Here is a 23090-nt window from a genome sequence, read left to right as displayed (position 1 = left end):
GAAGCAGCAGCCAGGCACCTCTCCACCGTGCCTGGGTCCAGCTCCAGCTCAGAGCCCCCTCCCTCCTGCTACCAACTGTCACTGCAGAGGCCACCAGTGAGGGAGGAAGCAGCAGCCAGGCACCTCTCCACCGTGCCTGAGTCCAGCTCCAGCTCAGAGCCCCCTCCCTCCTGCTACCAACTGTCACTGCAGAGGCCACCAGTGGGGAAGGAAGCAGCAGCCAGGCACCTCTCCACCGTGCCTGGGTCCAGCTCCAGCTGAGAGCCCCCTCCCTCCTGCTACCAACTGTCACTGCAGAGGCCACCAGTGGGGGAGGAAGCAGCAGCCAGGCACCTCTCCACCGTGTCTGAGTCCAGCTCCAGCTGAGAGCCCCCTCCCTCCTGCTACCAACTGTCACTGCAGAGGCCACCAGTGGGGGAGGAAGCAGCAGCCAGGCACCTCTCCACCGTGTCTGAGTCCAGCTCCAGCTGAGAGCCCCCTCCCTCCTGCTACCAACTGTCACTGCAGAGGCCACCAGTGGGGGAGGAAGCAGCAGCCAGGCACCTCTCCACCGTGCCTGAGTCCAGCTCCAGCTGAGAGCCCCCTCCCTCCTGCTACCAACTGTCACTGCAGAGGCCACCAGTGGGGAAGGAAGCAGCAGCCAGGCACCTCTCCACCGTGCCTGGGTCCAGCTCCAGCTGAGAGCCCCCTCCCTCCTGCTACCAACTGTCACTGCGGAGGCCACCAGTGGGGGAGGAAGCAGCAGCCAGGCACCTCTCCACCGTGCCTGAGTCCAGCTCCAGCTGAGAGCCCCCTCCCTCCTGCTACCAACTGTCACTGCGGAGGCCACCAGTGGGGGAGGAAGCAGCAGCCAGGCACCTCTCCACCGTGCCTGGGTCCAGCTCCAGCTCAGAGCCCCCTCCCTCCTGCTACCAACTGTCACTGCAGAGGCCACCAGTGAGGGAGGAAGCAGCAGCCAGGCACCTCTCCACCGTGCCTGAGTCCAGCTCCAGCTCAGAGCCCCCTCCCTCCTGCTACCAACTGTCACTGCAGAGGCCACCAGTGGGGAAGGAAGCAGCAGCCAGGCACCTCTCCACCGTGCCTGGGTCCAGCTCCAGCTGAGAGCCCCCTCCCTCCTGCTACCAACTGTCACTGCAGAGGCCACCAGTGGGGGAGGAAGCAGCAGCCAGGCACCTCTCCACCGTGTCTGAGTCCAGCTCCAGCTGAGAGCCCCCTCCCTCCTGCTACCAACTGTCACTGCAGAGGCCACCAGTGGGGGAGGAAGCAGCAGCCAGGCACCTCTCCACCGTGCCTGAGTCCAGCTCCAGCTGAGAGCCCCCTCCCTCCTGCTACCAACTGTCACTGCAGAGGCCACCAGTGGGGAAGGAAGCAGCAGCCAGGCACCTCTCCACCGTGCCTGGGTCCAGCTCCAGCTGAGAGCCCCCTCCCTCCTGCTACCAACTGTCACTGCAGAGGCCACCAGTGGGGGAGGAAGCAGCAGCCAGGCACCTCTCCACCGTGCCTGGGTCCAGCTCCAACTGAGAGCCCCCTCCCTCCTGCTACCAACTGTCACTGCAGAGGCCACCAGTGGGGGAGGAAGCAGCAGCCAGGCACCTCTCCACCGTGCCTGGGTACAGCTCCAACTGAGAGCCCCCTCCCTCCTGCTGCCAAATGCCAAATGCTGAACTTTGTAACTAAGAATGTAGTGACTGAATTTACTTTGCTTTTCCCCCTCCTCCCCCCTCCCAATCCCATTTCCTCTTGTGTCATGTTTTTTAGATTGTAAGCCTGTGGGCAGGGACTGTCAAGAAATACTTTTGTAAGCCGCCGTGAGAGCCTTTTGGCTGAAAAAATAAAAAAAATAAAAAATAATGAATTAGGGCAAGGGTAGGCAATCTGGTGCCCTCCAGATGTTTCAGACGACTACTCACACAAATCCTTTAACATTGGCCATGTTACATGGGAGTTGTAATCCATAATTCCCTTGCTTAGCCTGAATTAGGGGGTCATTTTCACAGGACATGAGACCAGCATAATGTGGAAGGGGTCCAGTCCAGCTGCTGCTTGGCACAATCCATTGCTGCTTCGGCTTGTGCACATGTCATGTACTTTGTTAGGGTAAAACAAAATTTAGTGTTTTAACTGAAATATGTTTTTTCATCTTTAGAAATTGACAAAGTTCAGAAGGGTGAATCCAAGAAGGATGAAGAAGAAACCTATCTGGACTTGTTTTCCCATAAGAATATGAAGCTGAAGGAACGAGTTCTGATCCCCGTCAAGCAGTACCCCAAGGTGAAGGCTGGCAAATACCTAAAACCTTATCAAATACCTGAACATAGGTTTATGAAACGTATTGACCCTGTTCAGACAAGACGCTAAGCCATGGTTAGGCCACTAACCCTTTTGCAGCAAATGGTTAGTGAGCATGTTTAAACTGTGGTTAGGAATCGTTCCACACGACATGCTAAGCTGTGGTTCACAGAACACGCTAAGCCATAATGTTTAACCACCATGACTTAGTGTGTAGTTTAAACAGTCATTGTGTTCATAAGAGCTTTCATTATTGACATATACTTATTTTCTTTAGTTCTTCTTGCATCCTCTAACTTTTTTTAATTATTAATTTAGCACCGTCAATGTGCATGGTATAAGAGAACAGATTCCTGCCTCAGGAAATTACGGTCTCAGATTTGCTACTGGGAAAACAGGGAAAGGGGAGGTAGCGATAGACAGGGGAAGACGCAATTATTTCAGTTGCATAGGCTTAGTGACAGTATGGCATGAGGACCAGGCAGCTGTGACAAAGGCTTCACAGAAAAGATGGGTTTTGAGGAGAAATGTGAAGGAAGAGAGAGGTGGCATTATGCAGGTGGTCGGGAAGGTAGTTTTAAGCACATTGGGCTGCAAGGGAGAAAGGAGAGAGTATTTTTAGAGAACTGACTACCTTCAGAGGGCAGGGAGTGTTGGAGCTTGAGGAACAGAGTTTATGGGCAAGGTGTATTGGGTTTAATAAAGGTAGGGATGGGAGAACAAGCAATATTCAAGCTTGTCAAGGTTTTCCATTTTTCACCTTTGCTTGTCTCACCTCGTTTTACTTGCTTCTGAATATGAGCCCCCACCTTTGCCCCAAGCAAGAAAAAAGTACACTTTTCTAAGCATGTACCCCAAATGCACACATTTTCCCCTTAGGCTAAAGAATAAAAATGCAGGTTTGGGGTGGGGGAGTGGCACTTTCGAATGCAATGTTGGGAAATTGCAAAAATGCCTCAATGGTTACACTCTCGCTTGCTCAGGTTCATGTTTCCAGACAGGCCACGTTCGCATGATTTGTGAACAGGAACAAAATTCTCGTAAATCCCTAATGAGAAAAATAAGCTGGGGCAAGGACATGGATGGCTTCGAAGGAAGGATGAAAAGTTTGTGCTTAATCCAGGAGTGCAGGTGCATAGACTGTGTGGGGATTAAGGGATGTCACATAGTTAGCGATGAAAAGGGTGAATGGTTTTGAATAGAGGGAAAGAGATCAAGGTAAGACCGGAAGACTAGAAAGGAGATGATTGCAGTAGTCTAACCAAGAGATGACATGGACCACAATTTTTGCTGATGGAACAGAGAGGAAGGGCAGTATTTTTGCACTGTTTGTAAAGGGAAGAAGTGACACAACTTAGTGACAGACTGACTGTGAGGAACAAAGGAGAGAGAAGGGTCAGATGAAGGTAAGGGTAAATGCCCATTCAATAGGGTAAGAACATAAGAAGAGTATTGTGCTTACATGGTGGCCAAACAGATCTCTATAGGAAGCCCACAAGCAAGACGTAAATGCAATAGCAACCTTCTACTTGTATTCCCCAGAAAATTGTATTAAGGGACGTACTGCTATCAGATGAACAATAGTGTTGTCAATAAATATGAAGAGAGGAGAGCTTGGAAGAAAGGTGAGAAGTTCAGTCTTGGACGTACTGAGCTTGAGATGATGAAACATCCAGGCAAAAGATGCAGAATTGAGGCAAGGGGATATGTTGAGCTGGATGTCAGTGTATAGGTGATACTGAAAGCCATGGGGATTTGAGATCATCCAGAGACAGTGTCTATAGTGAGCTGAGCAGCATGCTAAGAATACAGCCCTGTGGGACACCAATGTAGAAAGAGCAGAGAGTTTACTTTGGAGATATTGAAGAAATGATTGTCCAGGTAGGAAGAAATCCTTCTGAGGATAAACTTGTGGAGACCTAGGGCATAGAGGGAGTCAAATAGAAGAATGATCAACTGTAGTGAAGGCAGCAGAGAGCCCAAGAAAAAAGTATTTTTAGATTTGGCAACGAGGAAGTGATTTTAGTGAAGGCAACTTCAGTGAGTGCAGGCAGCAGAATCTAGCAGAGTTGGAGGTCAGAAAGTTGAGACACTTGGAGGATGTCTTATCAGGAGTTTGGAGGCAGAGTAGAAGGGTGATAGGGCACTGGTTGGAGAGGGAGGATGGATCAAGGGACCCTTTGAAAATAGGGGAGACAGGAGCATGTTTGGAAGCAATAGCGGGAGAGGAGGGATAATGGTAGGAGAGATGGCGACTGGTAGGCAGAGGAGGATGGGATTTGCCAGGTGTGTAGAGGGGTTAGACAAGGACGGCATGGTAATCAACTCATCAAGGAAGTTAGAAAAAGTTGTAACGGACAACAGGAAGGATGTGGGGTGGTGAGAGATGTTGCTCGGAGTGGAAGGTTTCAATTTTAGAATTGAAAAAAGAGCAGTGGGGCAGGTGTTAGCAGGGCATTAAAATTTCTGAGGATTCCTAGTATCCTTGTATGTATCAGAGGAGTGGTTGGACCAGATACATAGCAGGTGAGGAGGATAATGAATTTGTGGTGTATGAAATCAGCCAACGCTTTTCTTCTCCAGGTGCATTCAGCTGCATGTACAAAGATACTGAATTGAGGGAGATAGCCAGGGCTGAGAATGAGAATCACTTTGGGAGAGCAGGGCAGAGATGTGGAGTTGATAGGGATGCACTGAAAGGTGGGAACTGCTAAAATTGCGCAGCAGGCGAAAGCAGCAGGAGGGAAAGGACAACAAAGCTTCTAAGAAAGCCACTGGATGAGTGGACTAGAGGTCATTGAAGGGTAACAGAAGAGGGGACTGTGTGACAAGTTGAAGGAAATAAATGATGATCAGACAGGGAATTCTACTGCAGCGGGAGTGGGCAGAGCAGTTCTTGGCAAATACAAAATCCAGAGAATATGCAAGGCAGTGTGTGGAAGGCAGTCCAACGATGAAGACTCAAGGAAGAGGTTAGGGAGAGGAGATGGAAGTGGCAGGATCTGGGAAGGAAGTAGCTGACACCGCCACTGCGAAGGTGAGATGCCAAAAGGAGAGGGTGATATTATGGCAGTATTGGGAGAGGGGGAGCCAGTTTTTAGTGAGGGCAAGTAGCTGGATGAATTGAGAGAGCTAGAGATTATGGATGTGATTGCAGTAGATCCAGAAGTAACGGGAGAAGGGCATCAAGCAACAATGGGGATAAAATCTGTGGAGAGAGAGGCAGGTGGGTGTCATGATGATAGAAGAAAGTACTGGAAAGCTGAGGAAAAGCAAAAGGAGTTGGACAAATAGGCAGGGGGCAAAATGCGCAGTTTATCAGGAGAAATTGGCTGCTCCCAAATGGTTTTTGCCCAGGGCAGCCACCTACATCAACTGTGTTGAAATGGAGGCTGAATTTTGCCCTCCCCCCCTCCTCTGGTCTTAACCCAGGTGTTGGCTGGGAAGTTGGAGAGGAGGAGGAAGAAGTTAGCAGCAAAGCAGGTAATTGGTTGGAGGAGAGGAGTCCAGAATTAATTTGGTTGGCTAACCATGGGTTCAGGACTGAGGCTAAATTGCACTATAGTGTAATAATGAAATAAGGGAGTAATGTTTTCAAACTATTTGTCTGTCTGCTAACGTGTCTATATCAAAACTTAGAACTTTTGAGCCTTTGTTTTTCCTGGAAGTCTGAAGTGAGCACTGTTTAAAATTTAAGTAATGTTACAATTCCTTTCCTCTGTCATTGCAACTTAAAGAAGAAAAAACTGTTTCTTCTTTCTTAGTTTAACTTTGTTGGGAAGATATTAGGACCCCAAGGCAACACCATCAAGCGACTGCAAGAAGAAACTGGAGCAAAGATCTCTGTTCTGGGGAAGGGGTCAATGAGAGACAAGGCAAAGGTAAGGGGACACTGGGCTTGAATTATGACTACTATGACATGTTGCAGGACTCGTATGGATTCCTCCCCTCGCCCCTGCCCAGTGGATGATTGGGTTGGCTATTGCAGCCCTTTGTTGACAGTACATTACCTTGAGGTATATTATGCCATTGCCTTTTTGTTCGTTATTGTAGGTTTTTAAAATGCTTTGTTTATTCTCGGAGAAAACAGCTAGTAAAGTCTTACTAGAACTTCAGACTGTAAAGAACTGTAAAATCCACAATAGTGTGTATTTAGTTGTTGCTGTTAAACAGAGCATGAGCAGGAGTTGATTTTCAGAAATTAGTTCTGTTTTTCTAATACAACCAAGTGTCCAGGATTTTATGTATGTACAGTAGGTGATGTACTGAGTTGTGTTCCTGCTCCTTGGATCTCCATGTGAGTTTTAAACAGGGCATCCTAACTGAAAGCTTGGTTGGGCTACATTAGCCATTATTACAATTATAAAGGCTAGGATTAAGCCACTAGATCAGCCTCCCCCAAACTGATGCCCTACAGTTGTTTTGGATTTCAACTTCAACTCCTGTCAGCCTGGACAGCATGGCTAAAGTTCAGGAATGTGGTCCAAAACATTTGGAGGGCACCAGGTTGGGGAAGATTGCTTTGGAGAGTACCCTTTCTCCCACTTCTAGTTTTATGACATTGCTGGTTTTGTTGTCAAGCTCTGAACCTCTGTGTTCTATGGATGTATACACCCAGAATTAACCAGATAGTACCCTGTGTAAAAGAATTGCATTGCAAAAAGTAATGATGACCAAACTTTTCCTTGAATGTTAGACATGAAATATTATTATTATTTATTACATTTATATACCGCCCCATAGCTGAACCTCTTTGGGCAGTTTACAGAAATGTGATCCCAATCCTTAATTCCTTGTAAATGGTACAAGAATTTGTCTCTGCTTGATGGGTTAAGGTTCTGAAAGGCAGTTGGCATCCATTTTCACACCTGGCAAAGGAACAAATATGTGACCTTTGAGCAGCAAGTAACAATAATGTATGTAAACCTGGATGGTTTGTCTTCTATTTTGAAATATCTGGCCATCTTCTGTAACATGTGTTTTCAGGAGGAGGAACTGCGCAAAGGTGGTGATCCAAAGTATGCTCACTTAAATATGGACCTGCATGTCTTCATTGAAGTATTTGGGCCACCCTGTGAGGCTTATGCTCTTATGGCTCATGCCATGGAAGAAGTCAAGAAGTTCCTTGTTCCGGTACATAACCATTTTTTTCCAAATACATGTTTGCTCTAGGTAAGGTGTTTTACAAAAGCAGACTGTGGTAAAATGTCTTCCAAGAAATAAACTTGGTCAGAAACAAATACAAGATACATGTGGATTCATTTTTGCAAAATCTGCTGCTGAGAAGGATTTGAAATGATTATAATTGGCTTGTAGTGTTCACCGGCTTTGCCCAGAAGTTCTTAGACTATGGCCGCCAGTAAAATCTTGGACCAGTTTCAGTCTCGTAATTACTAACTTGGTCAGATTATCCATAGAATCATAGAATAGTAGAGTTGGAAGGGGCCTACAAGGCCATTGAGTCCAACCCTCTGCTCATTGCAGGAATTTACCTTAAAGCATCCCTGACAGATGGCTGTCCAGATCCCTCTTGAATGCCTCTAGTGTGGGAGAGCCCACAACCTCCCTAGGTCATTGGTTCCATTGTCATACTGCTCTTAGCAGTCAGGAAGTTTTTCCTGATGTCCAGCCGGAATCTGGCTTCCTGTAACTTGAGCCCATTATTTCGTGTCCTGCACTCTGGGAGGATCGAGAAGAGATCCTGGCCATCATCTGTGTGACAGTCTTTCAAGTATTTGAAGAGTGCTATCACGTCTCCCCTCAATCTTCTCTTCTCAAGGCTAAACATGCCCAGTTCTTTCAGTCTCTCCTCATAGGGCTTTGTTTCCAGAGCCTGATTATCCTCATTGCCCTCCTCTGAACATGCTCCAGCTTGTCTGTGTCCTTGAAGTGTGGAGCCCAGAACTGGACGCAATACTCAAGATGAGGCCTAACCAGTGCTGAGTAGAGGGGAACCAGTACCCTGGAACATGTTCAGAGGAGGGCAACTTTGCTGGCCAGTAGATGCACTAAGAGTTATAGTTTAGAAACCAGTGCTGAATGGATGTTGTTCAGCCTCAAACTTCATTGGAGCCGACTTGGCTACGTGGTTGGTCTTTTTTCTGGAAAATGGCTTTTGAGCAACCATGGACATGAAATATTTGGAAGAATATTGGATTTGAGATATATTTTATCTGGTATCCTAATCTTATCTAGGGCAACTTGTGGCCCTTCAGATGTTGGACTGCAGCTCCCTTTAGTTCTAAATATCACAGCCACTAGTGAGGGATGATGGGAGTTTATTTATTTATTTATTTATTTAGAATATTTATATACCGCTCCCCATTGAAAAATTTCGGAGCGGTGTACAAGGTAAAATGAAAATAAAAACAGAGTTGCAGTTCAACAACATCTAGAGGGCCACAGATTGCCCACCCTGACTTATCTAAGCAAAGATAACTATTCAGAATATTACTACCTAATATATATTATCCCTTGAAATCAGGAAAGAAAGACTGAAGAGAACTTAACTTCTCAAATCTGTTTCAGCAGATTTGATAGGCACATTTATTTACACTGTGGAAGTGTTTTGGACTTTGGGGGAGATATCCAAGCTTAGTCATCAGAATCCGAGTTTTATTCACTAAACCTGGCCTGTTGATCATCTTCTAATATCAAAAGCTCTAATATCCTCTGGATCAGTTTCCTAACTAAGGCTTGCGTTGGAATATTTTAACATTGCTCTCGTAGCCCGTCTTGCATTTTGTTACATCTGTTACATCTTGCTGTCTGGTACTGAAACACCTGCCTTTGAAATTCCAATTCAACTAGAGAAGGGATTTATATCTCTAGTGTAGACAAGTCACTCTAGCTGGATTTTTCCACCTCAGGTTTAGTATCTCTCTTGTAAAGCCAAACAGAAATATTCCAAAATGGCTAGCTATGATTTCTCAATAGAAATCTGCAAAGCTCCAACAATGGAAACTGTGTGTGTAGTGGGTGTGCACAGAAAAAATGTCAGGAGGGTTGTCTTCATTACCTGTGGTTGGCTGAACCATACAGGTGCTCTTGGGAATAGGCATTGCTGAAACAAAACAGGAGTTCAATGCCTACCTGTTATAGATAATATATTGTTGATGTATTTATATTTTTGTTGTACTTTTATACAGAAAAGCAGCCTACAAATAACATGACTAGCATTACACTCCACCTTCAGGTATGCTGCACAAAGGCCTCAAAGGTTGAAGTGTCTGAATAGTTCATGTAAAGTTTCTGAACTTTTGTGGTCTTCCTTGTGTCTTGTTTAAAAGGATATACATTTAAATTTGTGTAGCCATGCCCACAAAAGTGGTCACGCCTTGAGGCCCTTGTTTGCAAGCTATTTCTTCCTTTTTATTTTCTTGCTCCTACAATTCTGAGGAGTCCCCTTGGACAGACTTTCATCATCGGTAACTGGATTCCCTACTGGATAGTGGAGGCGAGGGGAATGAAATACTTTCTCCTCAGCTGCTAATACCTCTGCAAATTGCCTAAAGTTGTGCCCCCTGGGAAGAGCAAAGTGCATGGAGCAGAGACAGAAGCAAAAGAGACAACTTAGGTTTACTGGTGGGCATATGCTCTGCAGCTGAAATCATTTCCTCCTTCCTGTGAGTCGGAATGATACTGGCAGGGATCCCAGCTGCTCTGAAGGGTGCAGAGAATGTTTTGCAACAGCTGCTGTGACTTGGGCAGCTCACTTACCTGTTTTCCAAGTGGAGCATCAACCAGTGCCTGTAGTTAACAGGGCAAAACACTGTCTCCCCGCCCCCCAAAAGAGCAGAGATTTTTTCATGGCCAGGAAGTTAATTCTCTCTTTGTTTTTGCTTAGGACATGATGGATGACATCTGCCAGGAACAGTTTTTGGAGCTGTCCTATCTCAATGGGGTGCCAGAACCTACACGTGGTCGTGGGATTCCTGTGCGGGGAAGGGGAGCTGTGCCTCCACCTCCACCTGTTCCTAGGTAACAAATGGAAACCTTGCTAGAGATGAGCTCTTGTTGATTATTGCAGCCACATATTTAAGCACTAAGGTTGGACTTCTGATAGTTTGGGAAGGTGGGGAAGCAATATGGACTTAATGGATATTTCAATTTTTTTTTTAGTGTGTGGAGTGGGGCAGCCTTGATGACAAGGTGAGAGGCAATAGAAAAAGGCACTTAATTCTGTTTCTTTTAGGTGGCGGGTTTTGAGTCTTGGTTTACTCCTGCAGTCATAAGCTATGTCTTGTTCAGCATGTAACTGAAAGCCAGATACATGGGGGGAGGGATGTGGATTGTCCGGCAGGGTGCTGGCAATTTTGTTTCATCAACTAAACCTGGTCTGCAATTACATCCACCCCCTGGCCCTGCCAAGAAAAAGTAGGATTTGACATTCCAAATGTCAATTTTCATTCAAGAACGTTTCTAGCTGTGGTGGTTTTAGAGAGAAGCTTGGATACAAGTTAATACAGTTTCAGAATCTCTCAAACCAGATGTGGTTGGGCGTTACTTCCAGGGGTTGGGGGTTAGTTTTAAGCTCCCTGTGCAGCTGCCTTCTGCTCTTCCGTGGCTACTTTTCTTCAGCCCTTCTGGGCCTAGATGCTGCTGCTCCATAAAATTTCTAATCTCCTTACTACTTCTGTGAATCCATCCCTTATTCATGCTTTGCTTTCTCTAGTTCCTCTTTAGCAACTTTGGCTCTAAACATTAAAATAATATTATTCAAAAAGCTGAATCGGGCTCCATTGTTTAAGGTGCATACATGCACATTATAGAGGTAGAATCTGGTGTGCATTTTGGCACTGGGTGGCACTGTTTGCTCCCCCCCCCCCCAATATTTTGCAATTCAGTCAAAAAGCTACAAAGGCCCACATAAGTTTTGAGAAGTCTAGAGCTGCGTTTTGTGCTGGCAGCTGACGCTCCAGTTTGGCTTACCTTTGAAGTGATTCTGGTAGGTACCTAGTCTTTGATGCTTATTCAACCTGAGTTTCATATTCGAGCGTTTCTGGCTCTGCTTCAGCACGTCCTAGGGCATGTTGTAGCAGAGTTAATTTTGCAATTGATTTCTGCTGCTTGGCCTCTGCAAGTTGAGCTTCACTGTAGGTGACAGCCCTCCGATCAGGCTTGGTGGGTGTTCTGAGTGACCTGGCGTGAAGAAAGCCTGGGCCTGATTCTTCTCCCTTTCTTCATAGGGGCCGTGGCGTGGGACCTCCTCCACCTCCTCCGCGTGGAGCCCTTGTACGGGGGGCCCCAGTGAGGGGTGCCATTGCAAGAGGAGCGGCTGTGGCCCGTGGCGTTCCCCCTCTTCCAGCAGTGAGAGGTGCCCCTGCCCCAAGAGCTCGTGCAGCAGGCATTCAAAGAATACCTCTCCCTCCTCCTCCTGCACCAGAGACCTATGAAGATTATGTAAGGAACTTTTAACTTTGCACCCTGAGGGCAGAGGTCTATTGCATGCAGGCCTTACTTATCCAAAGGGCCAGGGTGAGACATACACACAATGGTAGAAGAATATTAATGGATGACATTTGATTGAGAGGTACTGGAGAAAGATGTGTTTCACATATGCTTGGTTTGACGCAGGGTAACATAGGCCGATCATTATCAGTCTGTGTTGTCATGAGCTCTGCAGCAGAGCTCCAGTCAGACCCAGCCTTCTGAAACAGAGGCACACCTCACAAATGAGGGGGAAGAATCTACAGGTGCAGGAAAACCAAGTATCTATTGAACTTGTGTGGAAAAACACACACCCAAAAAACACAACCCAACCAGTGTCTTCATTTTCCTGCATTAATTTTTACTACTCTGAGGGGTGTACCTGTAGGAGACATTGGTTTTGTTGAATTCACTCTTGGGATTATGGTCTGATACATAATTATCTTCTGGTGTGCTCCTTCCTTCTCTTTCTTCCTCTCACCGTTGTGAAAGGCCTCCAAGGTTTGTTAGCTGGGAAACTGTGGCTTAACCTCAGACTTCATACTAGGATCCTGGCTTGTAGTAGCAGATTAAATCACCATTTCCTGTAATGGGAAACTATGTTTTTAAGCACCCCAAATGTGTTTCATTACTGTGTGCGAGAGGAGGGAAGTGCAAGATGGAAGCCGTGAGCAAACCTCTAGTTCTCAGTGTAATAAACCATGGTCCTGTTTATTAGACAAAGAGTATACTTTTTAATGTGTGAAATATTCCTAAGGATCTCTCTCAGATAGCCACTAAACTGCATGGTAAAACCGTTGTGTCATCCTTGCGTCTGTACAACCTTTCATGATTTGGACTTGCCTAGAGAAGGTTCCCTTTCAGATGATACCCTGCTTTGCTGTTATCCTTCTCTGGTTGCTGACTCCCTCCTTATCGCTTTGTCCATTTCAGGGCTATGACGATGCTTACGCAGATCAAAGTTACGAAGGATATGAAGGCTACTACAGCCAGGGCCAACAGTAAGTGCTCCCCTTCGGTCTCTGGACCCATTGGCATGCTTCATTCCTAATTGATCATTGCCTTGGGCATGGGTGGGCTACTTCCCTCTGTACCAGCAGCATATAGGCCACAAGGAGCAGCAGTATCCAACCTTCCTTGGGCCGGGACAGGGCTTAGCCATTAGTTCTTGGTGACTCAGCAAGGGGCCGTATTCCTCAAAAGGCAGGAAGTGGCTCCCCCATGCCCACTGAGCCTTTGTCTTCCTCTCCTGTTGCCATTGGCACAGTCTCTTCCTTTACTGCTTCTGCTGGCAGGTGGGCTTGTGCTGCCACTTTCCTTGTAATATGGCACATGGACAGTATTGCAAGCAAGTGTGGTGTCCAGGACTAGGGAATGTCTACCCATTGCAAGCAGCAGGTGGACATGACGGCCTCTCAGCACGTAGGAGGCCAAATTGGTTTATCCCAAATAATCACCACCTCAAGGAATAATTGTGTCCCGTCTTGCTCTTCCAGGGAAACAGAATATTATGATTACGGACATGGTGAGGCTCAAGAATCTTACGAAGCATATGGTACGTCTGCATCTTCTGTTGCTATGGCAGAGGCCAGGTGATCGTTCACTTGGAAACTGCTTGGTCTGAAGTATTTGCTTCCCGTTATTTTCTATCTTGAATGCAAGTACATTTTCAAGAGAAATGACATTGGGTGTAATCTGTCTTTTCAACTATTTACAAATCTACTCGGATCGAGATCTTGCCTTTAGCTGATACTGTCTGATGCTTTTAGAGGCCACCTTAAGACTAGAGAAGTGCAGTACAAAGAGGGTTTTAGGCTTCTTTCTGTACCAGAGCTCTCAAGTGCCAGTGGAATTGTCATTCTTCTTCGTGGTCTCTGTGCATCACACAAAATGGGCTCTGCGCCTGCGCGGAGTCTCGATCGTGAAAAACTTCTATAGCTGAGGCGTTTTTGGCGGGAACCCCTCCCCCATGCACTGAGTGCGCATGCGCAAGCTGAGGGGTTCCCGCCATTGTGGTGACCTCGTTGGGAAATTCTCTGTAGGAAATAAATTGTAAGAGGCGTTTTATTCTTCTTCTTCTTCTTTCTATTCTTCTCATATTTCTTCTTTATTATTATTATTATTATTATTGTTATTTTACAATTTTTTCTTTTCCTAATTTTCGCGACAACGCCTGAAAGGGCGCATGGCCCTCAAGGCCCCGTTCAGGAAGTGTACCAAGTGTGGAAGTAAACTTCCCCCCTCAGACGGACACTCATTGTGCCTTTTGTGTTTGGGTGAAGCACATATTGTCGAGACCTGTCGTTTTTGCCAAGCCTCTTCCAAGCAAACACGACGACACAGGTCAGATAGGCTAAAAGCCCTCCTTTGGAGCAAAGCCTTACAATCAGTCGAAAAACCCTCGACATCGACTTCCAGCACTATGGAGCCTGTTGAAACCTCCCCAAAATCTCCTTTATTGGCTCAGGAAGAGCAACAGCCAGAGATACCTGTGACGCCTGGGAGAAGTGTTACGCTTTCTATTGCCAAACGATTAGCAAAGAAAGCAAAGAAGGCAAAGCATACTGCCTCAAATCCGGAGGAGCGCAGGAAAAAGAGAAATAAAAAATCTCTTAAAAAGAGTGTGCTGAACCCTACTCGGCCGTCTTCTCCTCCTCCGATGACTAATATACCAATGCTGACGGTCGATACCGTACAATCTTCCTGGGCATCGAGGAATGATCCTTTGCCGCAGACTTCGGCAGCCGAGCCTTCGGCATCGATGCCGACACCGGCACAGCCTTTACCACCGCCGCCGCCGCTATTGCTGTCGCCTATACCAGCACTAAGGCCACAGTCGGCACGGGGCCCGAGGCTGACGTCAACGTCTGAAGGGGAGATAAGAGATGTATCTCCAGCCCCCATACCGCCTGGAAAGGCGCGAACTGAGGACAGACGTTATAGACATGACTCCCCAGACTCCATGTTTTCGGGTCGCTCAGGGAGAGACTACTACTACTATGATAGACCACCACTGCCGAGAGACAGGTCCCGTTCACCACACCATGAGAGATGGGAACGGCATTCTTACAGAGACCAATATTATGGTCGTGATATGTATTACCAAAGACCTTATGAAGGACAATGGGGATATTCTCCCCAAACCTATTACACCCGACTGCCATATTCTACGGGACACCCACAGGCTGAGCCTGTAGCTAGACCTTCAGCTACAATGCCTAACCCTCAATCCAGTCTTATCGATGCCAGCACACAACCAATGCAACCGCCTTCATCGCTACCTCTCAGTCTACAGGCATCCCAACCACAGCAACCAGACCCACTCATTCACGTGCCAATTCCTAGAGTGAATTCTCCGTCGTCCCCCCATGACGATTATGAATCTGATTCTTCTTCTTCGTCATCAGCACGACCATCTATTGCCTCCCCAGACATAGAGGTTGCTCCCCAAGGGGGCATCTCTCCATCAGAGGATTTGGGCCATTTCTCTGACCAAATTATTAGAATGGCTCAGGCATTGGGTCTCCAAGTCGAACAAGCCGCGTCCACTGTACAGGACCCGGTCTTTGATTCCATCACGTCCGACACCTCTAAACCAGTGGCCATTCCAATGTTACCAGCCTTGCTGGAAACTATTAAACAGTCTTGAAAGTCACCTTCAACTGCTCCACCGACTTCAAAAAGATTGGTGGGGATGTACAAGATCCAAAACGCAGATGTACAGTTCCTCTTTGAGCACCCACCTCCGAACTCCATCGTCGTCGAGGCAGCCCAGGGCAAAAGTAGGCACCAGCATTCCTCACCTGTAGACAAAGAGGGACGTCGTCTAGACCTTCTTGCTCGCAGGTTATACACCTCCTCCTCCTTGGGGTTAAAGATCACAAATTACCAAGCAGCAATGTCGGGTTACCAATTACTACTCTGGGACAAGATGGGAAAATTAATGGAACACTTACCTGAAGATAAAAAGCATTTGGCCAGACTCTTCCATTCCGAAGCATCACAGCTGTCTCCTCAACAAATACATACTTCAAAACACCAAGTTGACTGCATAGCAAAAACTCTCACGGGAACCATAGCGCTCCGTCGACATGCTTGGCTCCGCTCGGCCGGCCTTTCTCAAGAAGCTCGCTCTAGAATAGAGGACTTACCATTCGACGGTATCGGGCTTTTCAATGCCGACACCGACAACTTGCTCGATACCGTGCAAAAGGCGAGAACTACAGCCCGCCGTATGGGGTTCAACCAACCCCAACAACAACAATTCCAACGTCGATGGGTCCGCCCGCGTTCCTCATATTATGCCAATAGGCAACAATACCAACAATTCCAACCTCGCCAGCAACCACAACAACAACAACAAGCGTCCCAGCCACGTAAGCAATTCTCAAATTACAGAGGCAGAATCACCTCTCGGAGGAACGACGCAGGTTTTAAACGGCGTCTTTGATTTTTTACCCGCACCAGTAAATGATTTCCCCATTTTCTTTGATGATAGGCTCTCCCACTATTTCCATCAATGGGAGACTATCACTACCGACACCTGGGTCCTCTCTATAATACAGAGAGGATACCGTATAGAATTTAAAACCCTCCCTCTTCTCGGTAACGTAAAGGTTACACCACCTACAACACCCTTACTCCAGGAAGTCCATATGCTCCTTGGTAAAGGTGCCATCGAATCTGTTCCATGGAGTCAACTTAATAGGGGTTTCTACTCAAGGTACTTTACTGTACCAAAAAGAGATGGAGGACTTCGCCCTATTTTGGATTTATGTTTGTTAAATTTACATATTGCAACCAGAAAGTTTAGAATGGTTTCCTTGGCTTCTATTATCCCATTATTATTGAAGGGACAATGGTTCGCTTCTATTGACCTTCGCGATGCCTATTTCCACATCGCAATGGAGGGCACATACCGAAGATATTTACGTTTTATAATTGGCCATAACATCTACCAATACAGAACTCTCCCTTTTGGCCTATCCACGGCCCCAAGAATTTTTTCAAAATGTATGTCTACAGTCTGTGCCCACCTTCGTCTCAAGGGAGTAGAAGTCTATTCTTACCTTGATGATTGGCTTTTGGTAGCACCAACAAAACAACAACTACAAAATTCGATTCAAATTACTTGCAGTTTATTATGTAAATTAGGCCTTTATATCAACTATGAAAAATCCCAATTAAACCCCTCACAGGTCATCGAGTTTATTGGGGGAATCCTCGATGCCGTAGCCGCCCGAGCCTTCTTACCGGCCACACGATGCGCACGCATCATCCATCTCGCTCAGACTTTTCGGTGTCGATCCCATATATCGGCGTTCAAGGTGCAACAGTTATTAGGCCTTATGGCCTCTACCACTGCAGTGGTTCAATATGCCCGTCTAAAAATGCGACCGCTTCAATCCTGGCTGCTGAAGCACTTCAACCCTCGAAAAATCTCTTGTTGTACCCACCAGCATCAGTAAAGGACTCCCTTATATGGTGGACAATAGCCGATCACTTGACGCGGGGAATTCCTTTCAGCCAGGAACAACCAACAAAGATATTAACCACAGACGCTTCCCCCACGCACGTCCATGGGGTTCCCGCCCTTACCTCAGTTCTTCGTCGTCCGCCATTGTGCTTAGACCATAAAACCAAACCGCTTAGCGTTTTCTCTTTAAAATCCTTTTTTACTTCAAATCTTTCCTCTTTTCGCTTATTTCTCACTTCTTAACATCTTTTCTTCTATTCTATCTAAAAAATAAAAAAAAAAAAATAATTTTTTTTTAGTAGTTAGATTTTCCTCAGCGATTTCGATCGCGGCGCTTAGCCGTATGGCAGTTAAGGCCCCATTTCGCAAGTGTGTGAAATGTGGAGCTAAGCTCCCTCCAACTGACGGGCACTCCCTGTGCGTCCTGTGCCTAGATGAAGGCCATAAAGTTGAGTCTTGGCTGAATCTTCGAGGATGCACAAAACGGCAGCCAGTAAGTCCGTTGATGACCGTTGCACTGAGGTGCCTGAACATTCCAGAGCGGCTAATAGGGCTCAGATACCCCTAACGCCTGGACAAACGGCAGCCAGTAAGTCCGTTGATGACCGTTGCACTGAGGTGCCTGAACATTCCAGAGCGGCTAATAGGGCTCAGATACCCCTAACGCCTGGACGGTCACTGGCGAGTTCCGCAGCCAGGAAAATCTCCAAAAAGGCCCGGACTCCCAAATCATCTTCTGAAATGGAGAAAAAGAAAAAGAAGAAGAAGAAGCGAGATGCGGAAAAACCCTCGTTAGGGTCATCCCGCATGGCGGAACTGGCTAGGAGTCACTCTACTCCTCCTGCCATACCGACCGCTTCGATACCGAGGCCTCCCTCGGTATCAAGATCCCAGTCGGTACCGATGGCTACGGTACCGACACATCCTCCCAGTCTATCGGAGGGCGAGTTGCGGGATTCGGCTTCAGCGGCCTCTTTCCGAGAGCCTGCCAGGCTGCAAGAAGTTCAGGGACTAATCCCTCTACCGCCTTCGCCAAGGCACACTCTAAGGCGTCAATGGGAAGGAGCTTTTCAATACTCTTATCCCCAATCAGTATGTGGCGACTATGTATGGGATCGATATCGCCCACAACGATACTTCCAGGGTGACCACCAGTACCCTCAAGAAGAATATTATGCGCACCCTCCGCCTACGAGGATGTGTCATCTACCGCTGCCTCCACCGCCCGCCCACCAAACGTCCACGGTGTCGACGCCTCGACACCGTACGCAGCCATCGGCATCGACTGCCGCGGTTACCACGGTACCGACGGAGCATGTAGACCTCCAGGTGGTTACAGTATCCTTGCCTGAGGATAATTACCCATTGGATTCTGAGTCGGGGTTGTCGGCTACTCCATTGATGCCTTCACCAGAAGATGAGGTTCATGACAAAGACCCTTCTTCCCCTTCCGAAGATATGGTCAGATTTTTTGACCATATGCTTAGAATGGCTCAGGCATTAGGACGAGATCCAGCAAATGGATGAATCGGTCGTCGATCCAATCTACGACGTTTTCCAGTCCACAACCAACCAACGACTTGCCATCCCTATTCCACATGCTTTAAAGCAAACGGCTCAATTATCTTGGAAAACAGTGGCTATGACTCAAGCCACATCGAAAAGGCTAGAGACCCTCTATCGAGTCCAAGAGGAAGATGTACAGTTTCTGGTCCAACATCCCAAACCTAATTCGATCGTAGTGGAGTCGGCTCAAGGCCACTCACAGAAGGCACATTCTGCACCCGTGGACAGAGAAGGCAGAAAGTTGGACCATATGGGCAGGAGGATTTACTCCTCTGCCTCTTTGGGCATCAGGGCATCAGCCTACGAGGCTACCATGGCATGATACCAGCTCTTCCTCTGGGAGAAAATAGGATCACTATGTGAACATCTCCCAGAGGACAAAAAAGAGCTGGCACGAGTTTTCCAGAGTGAAGCTTCAGCCATAGCCAGGCAACAATTGTCGACAGCGAAAGGTCAGCAGAGGCAGCAGCAACAACAGCTCCAAAGCAAACGTCAGCCCGACTTCTCTAAGAAGCAGCGGGTTTGACTTCTTTATCCCAGATCCACCTCCCTTTGCGAACCGCCTAGCACCACATTACCATCAATGGGAGTCAATAACATCGGACTCCTGGGTGCTCACTATCATCAACTCGGGGTATGCCATCGAGCTCGATGTCCTTCCTCCTTCTTCGGGGGTGAAAGTAACGGCGCCATCCCCTCCTCTGCTTCTCGAGGTACAGACCCTCCTAGCGAAAGGAGCCATCTCTCCAGTACCCGCAGAGGAACTCAACCAGGGTTTTTTCTCCCGATACTTCACGGTCCCGAAAAAAGATCTGGTAGCGGACATTTCAACCACCCTCAACCTGTTGGTCTCGTTGGGTCTGTGGGTCAACGAGGAGAAATCCATCTTGACCCCACAGCAGAAGCTGGACTTCATAGGGGTAACCCTATCGTCTCGGGACGGGAGAGCATACCTGCCCTCGACCAGAGCAAGCACCCTTCAAGAGTTAGCCATCGCTACCGAGAGCCGCCAAAAGGTCTCGGCATGGACAATTCAGAGGCTATTAGGCTTGATGGCAGCTACAACTGCAGTCATCAGGTTTGCAAGACTCAGAATGAGAATATTGCAGGTCTGGTTTTTAAGAACTTTCGATCTTCGACACGATGCCCGGCGAACTTACCTGTCGATCCCGACGCAAGTAAGGGCATCTCTGAAATGGTGGTTTTCGATGTCGACGCTCCTAGAAGGAGTTCCCTTCCAGCAAGAAACTCCTTCGGTAACGATCACGACGGATGCATCGTTGATCGAATGGGGAGCACACTGCGACTCCCTCACAGCTCAGGGCCGTTGGCCTCCTTCCCAGAGGGAACATCATATCAACCACCTAGAACTGCTAGCGGTGGAGAATGCAATAAAAACTTTTTCACAAATGATCGAGGGCCGAAACGTCCTGATCGCGACGGACAACACCACGGTAGTGGCGTACATCAACAGACAAGGTGGGACAAGGTCTCATCCTCTGAATCGATCGGCACTCAGGATTTGGAACTGGTGCATAAAGAGAAATACTCACCTGACGGTGATCCATGTAGCGGGCAAGGAAAACATCATCGCGGACGCCCTCAGCAGGTCTTTCCACGTCGACCACGAATGAGAGCTCGATACTGAAGTAAGAGACGTTCTCTTTCGGTACTGGAGCCTCCCTGCTGTCGATGTCTTCGCTACCGAAGAAAACGCAGCTTGTTCCAGGTTCTGCAGCAGAGCAGGAAGAGGAAAGCACTCGCTAGGAGATGCTTTCACCAGAACCTGGAAAGGAAATCTTCTTTACATCTTTCCTCTGTTTCCACTGTTGACGAAGGTGCTGGCCAAAATCCAGTCGAACAGGTCGGACTGCATCCTTATCACACCGTGGTGGCCTCGACAGACGTGGTTCTCCCACACCCTTCGACTGTCGGACGGGAATTACATCAGACTCCCGCCGATACCGACACTGTTGTCTCGACACCAGGGCAGGGTTCAACACACAAACCTGTCGACCCTCAAGATGACGGCATGGAGAATATCATCCATTCCTCCTCTCGTACCAAGGATTTAACTGTAGACCATATATTGTTGGCATCACTAAAGCCTTCAACGAGAAAATCTTACGCGGCAAAGTGGCAGAGATTTCAAACTTTTGCCTTGGAAAACGATCAAGCACCTGAATCTTGCCCTTTGTCATTGATTCTCAAATACCTATTGGCACTTTATCAGCAGGGACTCGAACTCACTTCCATCAGAGTTCACTTAGCGGCTATTACGTCTTTTCATCGAGGCATGGTTGGTTTTACACCCTTTGTACATCCAACATCGAGGAAATTTTTAAAGGGGCTTAAAAATATGATACCGACAGTAAAGAGTATCGTTCCACCATGGAGCCTAACAGTGGTGTTACAGGCATTGACAAAGAAGCCCTTCGAGCCCATGGCCTTATCTGACCTTAGGCTTCTAACATTCAAGACTGTCTTTTTAGTAGCCATCACTTCTGCTAGACATGCAAGTCAGCTTAGAGCTCTCAGGATAGATGCTCCTTACACTATCTTTCACAAAGATAAGGTTGTGTTACGCACAGACCCTGCCTTCTTGCCTAAGGTAGTGTCAACCTTTCATCTGTCCCAATATATCACTCTACCAGCTTTCTTTCCGAATCCAACAACACCTGTTGAGTTTTCTTTACATACACTTGATGTAAGGAGAGCTCTTGCCTTTTACAAGGCTAGGACAGAGAGTTTTAGGAAAACAAAGCAATTGTTTATTTGTTATGGTGAGCCTTATAAGGGACTCCCTGTTTCATGCCAGCAACTGTCACGCTGGATTGTAGAGACAATTGAACTTGCTTACTCTATCTCTAAACTAGAGCTTGTGAAACCTGTGACAGCTCATTCTACCAGAGCTGTCGCAACATCTGTTGCCTTCAGCAGAGGTGTTCCCTTGACAGAAGTCTGTAGAGCTGCAACGTGGTCCACTCCATCCACGTTTGTTAGGCACTACAGTTTGGACACCCGTGCGAGGCAGGACTGCTCGTTTGGAAGGACAGTGCTCTCGGAGATCTTCAGATGATGCACCAACCCACCTCCAAAGATATGTCAGCTTGCTACTCGCCCATATGTGTGATGCATAGAGACCACGAAGAAGAAATGCAGGTTGCTTACGTGTAACTGTAGTTCTTCGAGTGGTCATCTATGCATTCACACAACCCACCCACCATCCCCACTTGGTGGTGTGAGACTTACAAATGACACAGTTATACGTGGAATATACTTTATTGAAATTACACTCATGTTTATGGGGGCACAATGTCGGACTCCTGTAAACTGAGGTAAGGGCGGGAACCCCATGGACGTGCGCGGTAGCGTGGGGGAGGGGTTCCCGCCAAAAACGTTCCACTCAGCTATAGTAGGTTCCGGTCTGGTCTCTGCGCAGGCGCAAAGCCCATATGTGTGAATGCATAGATGACCACTTGAAAAACTACAGTTACAGGTAAGCAACCTGCATTTACTGTGTTTTATTTTATTTATATATTTATTTACTGCATTTTTATATTGCCCAATAGCTGAAGCTCTCTGGGCAGTTCACAAAAATTAAAACCATTCAAAGTATAAAACAAACAGTATAAAAGCATGATATAAAATACAATATAAAAGCACAACCAGGATAAAATCAGCCGTGCAGAAATAAAATTTAAAACACAAATTTAAAGCAGCAAGGTAAAATTAAGTTTATAGACTGTTTAAATGATGAGAGAATAAAAAGGAATAATCGCTTCCTCCTCTGGAGAACCTCTGCTTGGACATTTGCAAGAAGGGCATGGTCTGAGGGTACATGATGCATCCGCTTTGCTAAAGCTCAGCGGGTCTGGGCCTGGTCAGTGCCTGAGTGGGAGATCGCCCAGAAGCCCAGTGTATGTCACTTGGGAGTTTTGTGATGGACGAAAGGCAGGGTATAAAATGTATTAAATAAAAAAGTAGTTTATCAGGGAAACATAAATGGTTTGGGTGATAAGCATGAAAACAGACAGCTTTACCTTGCTGTTGAAGCACTCTGCTTGTTGTAGAGAAGCACACTTCTTTAAAGGAAACATTCCTTTAAGAAACTGCTGCTCAGTAGAGGGTATATGCAGGAAATTCTGCTCAATTCTGTGTTTGGATTGTGCCAGCTGAAGTGACCATTTCATCTGCCTTTCGGTACCCTTGAAAGTTGGTGCAGTCCCTTGGTGGCTTGCCAGTGCTAAATAGTACTACAGTTATCTACCAGTACCTCGGATGCACCATTTGGTAGCTTTCTGAAATCCCTGCCTTCTTGAGGATATTT

General features: G+C 47.1%; 1 protein-coding gene across 3 annotated transcripts in view; it reads left to right on the top strand.

Annotated features, from left to right (window-relative positions):
- The window catches only part of KHDRBS1 (KH RNA binding domain containing, signal transduction associated 1), a 43928-nt gene that overhangs the window by 13515 nt on the left and 7323 nt on the right, over nt 1-23090 (top strand). For 2 of the 3 annotated variants that reach the window (XR_010026097.1, XM_063140682.1), the window contains exons 2-9: nt 2147-2271; nt 6054-6170; nt 7276-7422; nt 10136-10269; nt 10411-10440; nt 11478-11691; nt 12652-12719; nt 13215-13273. Coding sequence is in view for 2 of the 3 variants with exons in the window: in XM_063140682.1 (XP_062996752.1) it covers nt 2147-2271; nt 6054-6170; nt 7276-7422; nt 10136-10269; nt 10411-10440; nt 11478-11691; nt 12652-12719; nt 13215-13273 (894 nt within the window). In the remaining variant the exon portion in view is untranslated. The remainder of the gene's footprint in view (nt 1-2146; nt 2272-6053; nt 6171-7275; nt 7423-10135; nt 10270-10410; nt 10441-11477; nt 11692-12651; nt 12720-13214; nt 13274-23090) is intronic. The other variant, XM_063140683.1, reaches the window with a different exon arrangement.

Source organism: Elgaria multicarinata, chromosome 13, assembly GCF_023053635.1.
Source record: "Elgaria multicarinata webbii isolate HBS135686 ecotype San Diego chromosome 13, rElgMul1.1.pri, whole genome shotgun sequence".
NCBI classification, from domain to species: domain Eukaryota; kingdom Metazoa; phylum Chordata; class Lepidosauria; order Squamata; family Anguidae; genus Elgaria; species Elgaria multicarinata.
The sequence above is the reverse complement of the archived record's forward strand: the minus strand, read 5'-3'. Positions and strand labels throughout refer to the sequence as shown.